The following is a 13,967-nucleotide window of genomic DNA, read 5'->3' on the forward strand; positions in this document are numbered from 1 at the left end:
ATATAGTTTATACATGCATCCATGCATCCATATCCATGCATGTTAAAAGCAGTAACACTAACATTTTGAGACAATCTGTTGAAAGACAGGCTGGAAGACTTCAGCAAACCATCTGCTCTAGCAACCATTTACATAACACAGCAGTCCTAGCACCTCTCTTCAGACATATGCAATCACAAGTCTCCCACCCCAAAGGAGAGTCACAGTATAACACACACACTTTTTAAAGCATAGCTTTGGCTCCTGCTGTTCCTCCCTCTTGCAAATCACTCACGTTTGCAGGAAAATCACGCAATTCCTGGACATCAGGTGGATGGAAATACTAACTATCTCAATCTGTGTTTGCCACCATGGAAGCTCTACTTGCATTCTCTGTGACAGCAAAGCTTGCTAGAGAGATTCCTACCTCCCGATCAGCCTCCACACACATTCCCACCCCTTGATTATGCCAGTGCAACTGTCCCTGGACAACGCTGTAAACAGCTACCTAAAAAAATGCTGTAAAGGAATATATAAAATATCTGGATTTAAAAAAATAAACAAATTCTTTTTCGAGCGAAGTTTTCTTTTAGCCCAGAACATTTCACAAGCAAACCAAAAACCAAAGGCTTCACGGATCCTTTAGCTATGAAAGCAAGCTTCAGTTAGAGGACAAGTCTCACTTAGTTTTTGTTTGCAAAAGCTGAATTTGAGAAGTTAAAGAGATGACCCACTACGTTTCCTTCCTGCATCATGTACTTGATCTCATGTGCAATGCTGCATTTTCCAGACTCTTTACCTAAGCAAACCAGTATTTTTAGCTCTAAAAAGTGCCTCCTTTCAGATAGCATTTGCTGCCAGACTGCTTTGATCTTAATGCATTCCTAAATAAACTGCTTACATTTAACTATGCGCTCTAAATTTTAATCAGGGTAAAACACAAAAGGAACAACGTTGCAGCTCCTAGCATCCCAACTGGTTAGGGTATTCCACACACAGATCATGTCTCCTTTATCAGACTTTTGCCAGCTGCTGAACTCTAAAATATTATTTGATTCTCGATGGTACTTATTTCCATGCCTTTTGCTGTATTTTTGATTAACAGTCTACAGCGATTCCAATAAATAAAGAATATAAGATGCATTAAAGCACACTTTCAACCATGTGTAAGTGTTAAAACCCAAAGTGAGTTTCAAGACATGAGATATTTAATACACAATAACAGCTGAAGCCTTCTTATCCTATAAATCCAAAATTTTTAAATACAGCTACTATCTAAAAAGTCAGGTACAGCAGAAAGAAAATTTCAGGATTCTGCTTATTGATATCATTAAATCCAATATACTTCTAAGCTTTAAAGCATGCATGGACATTGTGACCATTTTCAGATGTTTCCGTAACTTATGCACGTACCTTCAGCTACCTATTTACTCAAGAAGTTAAAGGTTTTTTTCTAGTTAAGGCAATAGGAAGACATACATGGAAGACACAGACAGGTGGCTTATATAACAGTATTAATTGAAAAGAATGTGACTAATGCATTCTCCTGAGCAATAAAGTTTATGAATAAATCCCAGAAACTTTAGGAATGCATAAAGAAACAAAATAATTGGTTTAGAGGAATGAGATTTTTGGATTCTTTCATATAAACTGCAGGTGTTATTTCCCACACCTAGAAAACAGGAATACTTCACTACTCCTCTGCAGATAAGGCCATTTAGGGACAGGCCTAATACATATTTCAGGTTAAAACCTGCACTTTAGATAGACAGCTCTTCCCAGCTCTAAAAGGGCATTTCTAAACCCCAGTTCAGAAAAGTTTTGGAACTGTGAACCCACTATCTTGTCAATATGCAGGACAGCAGCAGGAGGGGAAATAACAACACAAGGTCCAAACCTCAGTGTAGTGTTCGACTGTGAAATAGTCAAAGATACAGCTACCATAACAAAGCAAATTCTGGTCAAGGCAAAATGTGTTTAAGAATCCAGAGGGCTTATAGTGGCTTCAACTCTTGTTTCAGGATTTAGAAAAAATAGACTGTAGAGCCCCATGTGACTGTATATAAACAAAAAAGACTAAGGCCCTTCTGGCAACGAGACTGAATCTGGTAATGTCAATAGGCATCACGATGAACAGGAATCTTAAGGTTTGTACTATTCTCCACTTTCTCCCTACCACCAAAAGGAGCAAATGCACTTACATGTGAACACTGTTTACAGCAATTACTTAAATTCTGTCAGAGCATGCATTAGCATTTTTAAAAGCATCTGTGTGATGAAGTGACTGACAAAGCATTTTAGAAGAATGTTCTGAAGTGTTCTCCTTTGCTTTATCTGTAATAGACTAAAATTAATAGCAACAGAAAATTGCTTTAAAAAGGAACTATCAATTGGGATGAAATGTAGATCATAAGAGGGCAGCATGAAAGATTGGAATAAATGACAGAGAGGAGAGAAGACATAGTAATTTCTCATTATTTTTGACTTAACCAAAGCACAAGAATCTCAAAGTATTTGTTATGACCATTGAACATCTGTGTGTTGCAAAGGCATACCAGCCCACAATTTTCCAGACACATCTGCAAGAAATCAGAGTATTAGTGGTCTGTGAATGTTGCAAAGGTTATCTCATGAGCCACGAATAGATTTTTAAGGACTTAGTTTCCATGTCTTTATTTTTAAAGAAGTATTTTTAAAGTATTGCAGTTATTGCTCTGGGGTGCAATGAGTTAATACAACAAGGCATATAACACTTTGGCTTACTGGGAGCCGTGCTAGCATTTCAGAGGGCAATAGCTGAAAGCATGGTTCCGTTCCAGGAACCTTCCCTATAGTAGAAAATTTTACCAGCAAAGCCATCCATGCATTAGAAGAAGCTCCTAAGCATTTATATTCTGAAGCAAATCTGAGTGACTCTCAACCTTCTCTTGACAGAGAAAGCTGGCTTCCCAAGACTCAAGTATTACCAGCCACAAAAGTGGCTCTCAACAGCCATGCAAAGACATCCATGACAGTAAGGAACAACATACCTACCCTGTAGCTCTAATTACTTGCAACACATGTGACGCCTCATTCTGAGAAACAGCACTGATTAAAAGCTTCATCCTTTTGAAAATCCTCTGTGTCTTATGGCCTTTCTTCCAAATTATTCTTCCAAATAATTGTGTGGTGGTCAAGTGGGTACTGCCCCCAGCTCTAGGAATACCACATATGGAAAAGGTCTGACCGACCTGAGGAGTTTGAACAAATTTCAAACTTCAGCTGAGAGCCAAGGAAGAGGAAGCAGGCTGTGGTAGGAAAACATGTGAAATATCCCCAAGTGAAACCGAAGGCTGACAAAGACAAAACCTCCAGCATGAAAATGACACTGCTCCCGAGAAAAACCTCACCATGCTGATAACTCATCTTTCTGCTGAAGGAATACTGAGTGTCAACCTCAGCACCCACAGGAACAGTGGAAGGGTGAGCATAACACCATAGAAAAGGGGCGGAAAGTGGGAAGGCTCTGCATAACAATTCTAGCTGTAATGTTAATGAGGCTTTTCTGTATTACCTAGATAATTTGGACTATCAGACCATTAAAACACTAAGTGGACAAACAATAAATTCTTGACCTCATTTATATAGTGCATTCCTTTTTGCACATTAAAAGATTTGGAGTGTAGCAGCATGCCAAACTGCCTCAGCATTATAGCGTGTGTATTCTGACATTGGAAGACCATGGAAAATACAGAGCACAAGGAAAAGGGAACAAGCCACACCATGTCTAGAGAAAAAGAAACAACAGCATGTCTAGTGTTGTCCTGAGACTTGGATCTACTCCCTTAATGCACCAGAAATTAGTACTGTTCCACGAATAAAGTCTCTCACAAAACATGATGCAAAAACCACCAGAACTGAGGTAGAAACAGAGGGGCTTGAGTGATAGGAAGGAATCTCCTCAAAATGCAGGTAGGCTGTCAGAGCCCTTCAGTCCCTAAAGAAAAGGGCTCTGCACACATATTATTTTACAGGACTGTCTACTTCACAAATTTACATGGAATTGATTTTGTTTGCTTTTGCCATAGTCTTCAAAACACTGCTTCTCCCTCTCTGCCTATCAAAATTTGGTGGCCAGCCACACACGGAAGCAAAGGGATTTTTGCATTCAACTAGCTACTTCATTTTAAGGATATAAAACAGTTATACTGTGCAATAGAGGAAAATATAAAGCAACAAAAACCATCCTGAAGTACACAGTTTTACAGAAAATAAACTGCAATCAGATTCCATGCAGCTATTGAAGAACAAAATTACAGGTAAGTATTATTTTGGGCTTAAAATCCTAAAGTTGTAGAAAGTACATGTCCTATATTCAGGAACTGGTTTGGACAGGGTTACATCACTAACCTACAGAAGAGGCGACATCACAGTTATAGTGCAGACGCAAACTGATCTCAGCACGTACACAACTTTTTAGCCACCTATTATAGGGTCCCTGAATCTTTTCAGCAGCCAGCATTTAAGCTCTGCACAAATATCTGTAGGCAGAAATGCTTTGTTTCCCCCTCATGCTGTCAGACCTCCCCACAAAACTCAACAAAAACTTGAGACCATTGCAGAGAAAAGTCCAGCCACAGAAGAGACATTTACAAGCCTGCTCAAGCATTCCATTTTCTCAGCCTTTTTCGCACCTTGAAAATGAATGTACACTGAAAGATCGTGACAGCCTACAAGAAATTTAGGAGGTTGTACAACACCATCCTGAAACTGTGCTGTTAAACTGTCATAAACTGTAGTGGCTGTGAGCCTGTCCATACTGTTATACAGCCCAAAGTGAGAAAAATGAGACAGCGTAATATTTTTCTTTAGCTGTCTGCTAACTCTCACCTGAAAAATACCTAATAATGGCTCTCTATTTAAGATTGACTTACTATCCTGAATTTTCATGTGCAGGCATAAGGTTGGTAAACAGCTTGAAGGAAAAAGGAAACTTGGAAAAAAAAAAAAATCTTGCATTGCCAACTATGCAAATATTACAAGTCTTCCCCAGTTATCATTATCAGCAAGTCAAGCCCAGTAAGCCAAAAATACGTGCATAACCAGAAGATACCTATTCCATTAGGTAAAATTCAGAAATAAGGAATAAGCACGACATAGGATTAGCATGTGTGTCCCATCTGTCACCTATTCTGCAGTTAGCAGAACCCACTCCAACATACTCAATTACTTTATGAAGACTGTCTCGTGTATGTAATCCTCTACAACAGGTTATGCTTTATTATTCTGCAGTTCCATATGACAAGAGCACCCACCAAACCCCTTAAAAACAACTATATAGGGATTTGGAGCTTCTCACTCTGACAGTAAAAGGCCATCACCCATGACATATACATAACTTTAACATTTGGCCTATCCATAGTGTAACAGGGATGCTCATTACCTTTGAGAAGCAAGGAAAGGGGAGAGTAGAATACAGAGATTCAGAACCTGGTAGTTTTGGGGATAAGATAACCCTTATTACCACAGTTCTCTGAAGGCATGATGTATTCCTTGTAGATCCTTGTAGCACTATTTTATACCATAAACACTCTTCCACAAGGTAGTACAACAGATAGCTATGCTCACAATGCAAGCATACCATGCATCTTTTGACCTGGAACGGCATCATGTGAACAAATTTTACCAAATGACAGATGGATACTGGCAAAACTCTTGCTAATAAAGCCATATAGCATTGGTATGGCCCACATTTCAATTTGAAATTACAATAATGAAGTCACATCACTCTGCTGGTCTATCTGCTCACGCTCACAAGGATGTAATCACTGATTGATCATACAAAATCCTGAAGGACTAGATATAATCTCCCTGAAATACCGAAATACTGGAGAGCAATTTTCTTTCCAGAAGACGACCAGAGATATAGTAAAACTGTGATTTTTTTAGTTTTACTATACATCACTTACAGACAATGTAGAATCTTTTCCTAAAAATGTAAAAACTTAAAGAGGATTCAAATTCCTTCCACATATAATGAAATTTCATTCTCATTTTCCACATGGGTTTTGTTTTTTCAACAAATACAATCTTAGGAAGTAACTATCTCTCTGCTATAAACACTGAAAGATAAGAACTGCTTACTGCTGTTGAGCCAGAAGAGCATATAAACTGGTACATCTGTCAGATTCAAATCATTACACAAATAAAAAGAATCATTAACAATTCTAAATATCCTCTTACTAAATGCATTTTCTGTACATATGGACTATCAAGTCAAAACAAATAATTTTAAAAACCCACAGGCCTATCATAGATATAATTCCTTCCTGTAGCTCTGTTTTTCTTACTTAAGAAAATTCAACTATTATCTATCATAGCTGAAATTGTGCCCAGAGGCTCACAAAGTTCTTTTATATGCTACCTTTATGACACTCTTTTCACCCCTTGTCAACAAGTCATTAAGCTCCACAACTGTTTCTGCTCTTGTTCTCCTGGAAGTTCTTACCAGACATTTTGGGTTAACACCACAATAGGAGGTCCCTCTGCAAGTTATTTTGACATCAAAAGTTATGAGGTATGTATGAAAACACATAGTTGCGAAGACTATTCAGTGCAACAGGCATGAAGACAAGACTACAAAACTCAAACAATTTCTTATCCATTTAAGCTGCATAGCTATAAACAAAGCTTTGAATTTGTTGTATATCAGACAAGAAAGTATTTCTCATCTGGAACCTGCCATCTAAATAGGAATACTCACCCTGCTGCAACAGCAGGAGGGATGACCAGTATGAGTTTAAGTTGTGCTTCATGCAGAGCTTCAGAAAGGTGAATGAGCAAGTGAATCAACTCCCTGAAATATAAATATATTGTTAGAGGGAAAGACAGTAAAACTGGTGCTATACAGTGGCAAGAGCAAGTTAACAAGTAACAGTAGAAATAATTGAAAAGACGCAGCTGGCAAGATAGCCAAACAGTTTGTAGTGAATGACCATAGCAGAAAAAAAAATTAGGAAGACTTATCAGAGGTTTACCCTCTTCCAGGACTAAGAACACTGAACTGCTGTAGACAGTCTTAGTTTTATTGGAACAGGTGATCACCTTGGGGCTAAAATGTTTCCTAGTTTTATTTTAATCTAACTATGCATTGTTAGCATGTAAAACCATCATATCTCATCAGAGCAGGTCACCTCTTGAGATCATATTCAGTAAAAAGAATTAGATCAATAGAAGAACCAAACACTGTTCTGAAACAAGAAGCTGTTGAATACATTCAAGTTGCCACTGTATTACCACATATGAGGTCTGAGAACTTGTAAAGATGATTTCACAGCAAGACATGCAATCTTCAAGCGGTATTTCCGAGGCCTGTATTTAGAAACCTTTCTGCTGCTGTTTTTTTCTGTATAAATAATCCTTTTGTTTCTCAATATATTACTGTATAGCTACAAAATAAACATTTGATGGAAGTATCACCTTCCATATGCATCATTTAAAGACTTTCACAAAAACTGATTTTCATATCCATATTCTAAACACTTCAATAGGAAAATAAACTCCAAAATTCTCATGTAAACTGTTTTTAGTCTTCCTTATTTGAAGGGTGATGTTAATAGAAAATCCTTCAGAGACAGACTGCAGAAACAAAAAAGTTTAATGGCTATTGTTATCTTAAGAGGAGTCCAATATTACCTTGAATTTGCACTATAAATATGGGCCTTCTGTGTGCCTTCCTTAAGGCATTCTATTTTTCAGAACAAAGTCAACTTCCATATTTACCCACTGGCAGGGTGGATCCACAAAGGCAGTCAGACAGATGGTATTAGCACAGAATTCTAGATCTGTTCAGAACTATGCTTAAACCTGAACCAAGTAGAAAGCAACTTCACGACCCATCCCAGTAGGCTAAAAGTACTAAAGCAGGAAAGGTAGGATACACATGAGCAATCATCCAAGTTGTATGCTCCACTTAAACTGGATTAGACCTGAACTCTCAGAAACGACTTTTGGTAGTCATGCCTTTCGAGGCAGTATCATCCTAGAGATATTCTTCTGAAATCACTGATCTTCCAATAAAATTATCCATCACAGTAATGATGCTTGACTTGCACAATGTAGGCACTATCCAAAGGTAACCAAGTATTTTCATTTTCCCTGATATGGTTTGATGCCTGATGAAAACTTCCTAAGGACGCTACAAAAGCCATTACTCTCAAAATCCTGGCAAACAAACAAAGCAAGTATTATCACTTTCCCAGTACCATCAGTATTTTGTGCTTATGATTTGAGAGCTGGCTGTGCTGAACAGCTCTTGACAATAAACTGTCACAGTGCCACCTGTATTTCTGTCCCGGGGGGAGAAATGAGATTACAGGAATCAGCTTTTGGTCTGTCTGCAGCATGTACTTCTACCATTCTTGCTCTGGGAAAGTAACAGCTTTCCCTCCTATTTTCTTATCATATGCATTCAACATTAAGACTGTCACCATTCAGACAAATCAATTATAGCAAAGAAGAATCCTTTTCCATAGGAACACATTAAAAAATTACAACACTAAACTAAACAGACATTTATTGACTCCAACATACACATCACGGCTCCCACATGACAATCTTATCAAAAACTATAATCAGTATTAAAACTAGCTAAGCCTTCTTTCCCACTGATTTGTGTCTCATGGCTAAGTGACCTTTTTCACTAATTATGCCCAAACTGCAGTATGAGTGCACACTTTATTAGATGTCAGAGATGCTACATATAAAATAAATTTGACCAAAGAACCAATTCCTCTGGCATTGAGATTATTCTACACTGTTCATCAGCAGGGATCTCTCTTCTCTGCCTGGCTGCCTTTGTTAGCTCTAAGAACTTTGAGACATCTACACCATGCAAAACATTTGCTGACTTTAAATTTAATTATTTAAAAGGTGAGGGGATAGAAGGAGGGGCAGAATAGGACAAAAGAACCTAACATAGGTGCAGAGCAAGATAACATCTTTTTCATTTAGAAACAAGACTAACACCCTCGCTCCCACTCTGCATCTTCACGTATCAGCCTCAGCTCCTAAAATTTTTCTACCCAGATAGCAATGGTTTGAAGCATAAGAAGAAAAGCAGTTGGTATTATTTTGAACTAGATGCAGAGAAAAAAAAAATTCAAGTGAATATTAAATTCAAGGTTTCCCCCTTCTTCAGCAATGTCAGACACTGGTGGTTAGCCAGCAGAGGTAAGAATGTATCCACAAAAGCATTGATGCACCCACAAAAACAGTGACTGCACAAAAGCAGTCATTTTAAAACTAGAAAGGCATACAGCGTAGAACCACAACCTACAACTGTAAACAAAGGACAGGGATTTGTGGCCTGATAAAGGGGCAGGAGTGCAGTTTGGATTGCTGGCTTTATTTTGTAGCTAGCAGACAGAACTCTAACTAAAACCAGACTCCATTAAAACAGCCACTTCTCTCCTCCTGCCACCAAATCCAAGCAGTATAGCTCTGGCCAAAAGATAATTAGCTCCAACTTGGAGGAGGTCAGGAAGAAAAGGGCTAGCTAGACAACTACAGATTCTTGCTCAAGAAACTGAGATTAACATCTACTCACTAACCTGTCAAGCCAGGTCTCTGGGCCCTGAAAACTTTCTAGCAAATCAGACAGAATTAATGGTTAAAGACTTAATTTAGGCTCACTTCCATTTGTCAGCCAAGGCAGATTATATAAATCAAATGTGCACTCTTCCCCTCTCCCCCAAACGGCAATAGCAGAATGCTCATTTATTGTGCTATAAATTAAAACTTTAATGTGTCCCAACAGTGCTTTCCAGTGTTTTAAACACAATATTCTCCCATATTACCACTGGTAATTTTGAAAGAAAAGCTACTGACATTTTAAACATTATAATGAGGTGCAGGAAAGTAGGAATAGAATCAGTCTTCCTGAAAAGGCTTCATTAAATATTTACCAGAGACTTCACCATTGTCAAATTTAACTTCAGAGTAGCTACTACAACATTGACAGTTTTAAGACTCTATCTTGAGCGAATTAAGGCCTACTTTGTTCCTCCTATTTCAGGCCTTCTATTACTACCATTTGGTAGGTCAATTTTCCAAGTGTTCATGATTTCAAAGTATCTTGTCCCCTATAAAGTATGCAGACCCCCAAATTTTGATCACCCAAAGTTTAAGGGAAGCTTATTTTTTTAGAACTCCCATTTTCCAGCATTGCTAGTCTACTGTGTTTGGGACACCTTGTAGTAGTTTACTTCAGCGCACATGAGTGGGCTGTAGATGAATTTGAAAAGCCTAGAAGAAGACACGTAAGGCTGTTATATCCTTCCCTTCAGTTACGTGTCCCTTCAGTTACGTGTCCCTTCAGTTACGTGTCCCTTCAGAACTCTGCAACTTTCCAGCTTCAGCCACATTTTTGCACAAGCTGGTAGTCAGTACTCCCTAAAACGTATGCCTTGTCAAGAAAATGGGACAGAATAAAGCTGTCTACTTCAAGATGAAATTGCCCTTTTGTGCCATTTCATTGCCTAGTTAATACCAAGAAACTGGAGTGAATTATGGCAAATCTTTGATTAATAGATTAATTTTTCAGGTACTAACATGAAGGTTAGAACTGCCAAAGAGCTTTTTGCTCCTATACTCCTACCAACATTAGTAAGATGTCTGAAGGTCATCTGCATGATGCCAAGTGCCTGCAGCACGTGGTGACAACAAAAACAACCAAACCAAAAAAATAAATCACATTTTTCAGATTGATTCTGTGTGATGGCAGTGCCATCTGTCAGCTAATGCCAGATTGATCAGAATAACGTGTGCACTTTTATGTAATGCTGTGAGATTCTGGTGGGTACCTTCATGCCTTTTTCACAACATGACCCAGGTCTCCGGAAAAAAAACCCCACCAATAAACCCACAAATGAGATTAGTAAGAGAGACATCGTCCTGTCTAGCTGTTAACTAAATAAGCAGGAGAACCTTTGCTTGCTCAGTTATCTCAATATTTCTGCCATGCACATTTCTAAAATTAAATGCCACAGGATGAATAACTTGGAATATTTTATTGCAAAATCAGTCAAGAAAGTTTTAGATAAAAGATGCTTATTTAATTAAGAAGCAGGTTTAAACTATAAGAAGCGGGAAAACACATTAGTATTGAGGTACCAGCTGCATAGGATATCTTGCCTGATGTTGATTTTTGTTAGGAGACTAATTTCCTATGTTTTAGAATAAAAGATGGGAAACTGAATACTTTTCCACTGTGCAATGATTGTCAGCATGAGAGGAGGCAGCATCAGTTAGATGCAGTCTTTCACCCCACATTAAATTTGACCTCACTGTGATTTGTGTATCAATAATTCTATTCCCAGAAATCACAGGAAAGAAGTAGGTACCAGCACTATAGAGGGTACATCGAAGAATCTGTATTAGATGTCTACAGGAGCCTGAACTGGTCAGTATAAACCCCCTAAAAACTTAGGTACACACACACATATCAAGACAATTCAGGTTCTTCAGATAGAACCAGTGGTATTTTGGCATCTAAATATAAGAACCTAATGCCATTTTATATGTCCAAAGGTATACAAAGCATGCATACAGGATTGCTGTGTAAACTTGAGGCATCTAGGACCCTACACGAACAGCCAGAGACCAGGCTGCTTATGATATCTAACATGAAACCAGGCAGCTATATTTAGGCATGTAATTCTCTTGTATGAAATTTATACTATTGGTAAAAACAAAGTTTAAATGAATATGCAAAAGAAAGCAGCACAAAGGATTGATATAATTTAAGACTTTAGTCTGCTGAGCATTAAAGAGCAAGTCTAACACCAAACCAGAATGGTTAGAAAATTTTTTGCTCTTGAAAACAAACAAAACTAGATAAAGTTAGTTCTGCTTAAGAAGATGTAAAACAGAAGATACATGGTAAGCCTGAAACCACAGAATTTCATGTCTAAGTGGATGCCAGCAACATAACTTCTTAGCAACATTTCACCTCATCTGTAATGCCAGCTAGGATAAACAAGAAACTGAAGGCTCTTTTTAAGTAACTCCTCAGGCCTTGTAGGAAGAATTTTCATTTGTTTCTAATGTTGGAGTACTCAAAAAAAATCAAGATTTTCTAGAAACATGCAAAGGGCTGACAGAGAAGTGTCTAAATTTGCTCCATTTTAAAAATGCTCAGAGAGCACAGGTTCTTAAAGAAGCTGGTCACAGGATTTATGGGTTACAGAAGCTTTGCACAGAGCTAACACTGTTACCCTGTTATATGGAGATACTTACAAAATTTAATTGTCACAAGGTCTTTAGGTAATTCAGTGTTTCAAGCCCCAACATCCAGACAATGGGGAGAGCATGTGTTACGAAGATGTTATCATACCTCTTTAATCCAACCAAAACTCAGGTTCAGCTATTGAAAAAAGGTATCTCATGGGGATACTTGCTCAGCTGAGGTCTACTGAAAAGAAAGCTCCAGCTGCAATTAATCCAGCTTTCTGATATATGAAGTAGTGCTTAAATCAAAACCCAATTTATTAGTGAGTTAGGACACTAATTTGTGGGTTTTCAGATTCTTTTGTAGACTCACCCCCCTCAAGAAATATTGGTGCACTCTGCTAAAAAGTACCACTGCACATTCTTTAGAGAGTGGATGCTTTTTTCATAGCTGAAACACCATATCAAGCACAAATGTTCCATAAGCAAATCCCACTCTCTAGTCACTTTAAGTCTGATAAAGAAACGTGTGCTATATTAAATGCTCCTGCACCACTAAGGTAGTGCACTGGACAGGATCATGGAACTTTTCCACAACACTATTAAAAAAATAACAGGAATCATTTCCACAGCTTTCCCCTCAACACAGATACACAAAAGGATGCACCAGAATAACTGAGTGCCATTTTATTATTTATTAATTTAATAGCTCGGTATCCAATTACTTTAGGTTTTGAAAAATAAATACCATAATGATTCTAAGTGAAGTATTTCTTACTTAGATCCACACCACCACTGTGACATTTCATAAGGCAAGCTGGAAGCTGCAGCATATCCCCAGATAATTTCATGCACCTGTGTTGAGTCTCAATAACCTGTTGCTAACTGCTTCTGTGAGATTATCCCCTGTATTTCAGAAAAAACAGACAAACAAACTGATTTTTTATTTTCTTTTTAAACTGAAACATGTTCACACTAAATAATAGGAATAAATTGTATTAGCTAGGCAGGTCTCTTTGTATTGTCAGACAGCTCTGAAACCAATTTAAAGGCAGACTATCTGTTCCTAGGAGCATCATTATGATCTTTTGTTCCTTTACCTAGAAGTAGGTTAAGCTACTTTCAGGTGTTTGACCTTGAAGGATCTGAATCAGGAAAGCCTACACTATGTACCTAACAGTTAATACAGATGCTTTATATGGAGCATACATAATTGCTGTTCTATGAACGCTTCACATCTCCGAAGGATTAGGGGTCATCTCTGTGTTGACACCTACCTGTCAACTGACCCCCACCCTTCCAAGGTTAAGAACATGCTTTACTGGTGGTGGTTGTCACTTCCTGACAAGGAAGATCAGGTATGACTCATGTTACAATACTGCCACTCTGTGGGCTGAAGAGGTCACGGGCTGCTCCAATTCTTTTCTGGCAGGGACGAGCGAAGCACAAGACCATCCATGCTTACCCATTTATCAGGAATAACTCTGCTCTGCTATTCAAAAGGAAATTAACAGATCCCAAAGTAACAGCACTCAATGTGCAATAAAAATACAGGCTTGCCAAGGTGCTAAGTTCACTTAATTCCGCCCCTTGAGACCTGTTCAAAGCACTTGTTCACTCCAAAAAACATTGATAGGGAAAACCCCTGGGGCACTGGATACCCAAGCCATCCAGTTTTAGAGCAAGTGATAGAAAAACTGACTTAATCTCAAAATGAAGACACTGGTCCCATAACTTACAAGCATCATGAGACAAAATTTTAATGTAATGATGTACTTCTA

At 38.2% G+C, this 13,967-nt stretch overlaps 1 protein-coding gene across 3 annotated transcripts in view; it reads right to left on the bottom strand.

Moving 5' to 3' along the window:
- The window catches only part of CHID1 (chitinase domain containing 1), a 131,568-nt gene that overhangs the window by 105,538 nt on the left and 12,063 nt on the right, over nt 1-13,967 (bottom strand). For 2 of the 3 annotated variants that reach the window (XM_052812071.1, XM_052812072.1), the window contains exon 8: nt 6,722-6,814. The exons of the other annotated variant lie outside the window; for it this stretch is intronic. In XM_052812071.1, the coding sequence (XP_052668031.1) occupies nt 6,722-6,814 (93 nt within the window). The remainder of the gene's footprint in view (nt 1-6,721; nt 6,815-13,967) is intronic. 3 annotated transcript variants of the gene reach the window in all.

The sequence above is a fragment of the Harpia harpyja genome, chromosome 16 (assembly GCF_026419915.1).
Source record: "Harpia harpyja isolate bHarHar1 chromosome 16, bHarHar1 primary haplotype, whole genome shotgun sequence".
Classification (NCBI taxonomy): Eukaryota; Metazoa; Chordata; class Aves; order Accipitriformes; family Accipitridae; genus Harpia; species Harpia harpyja.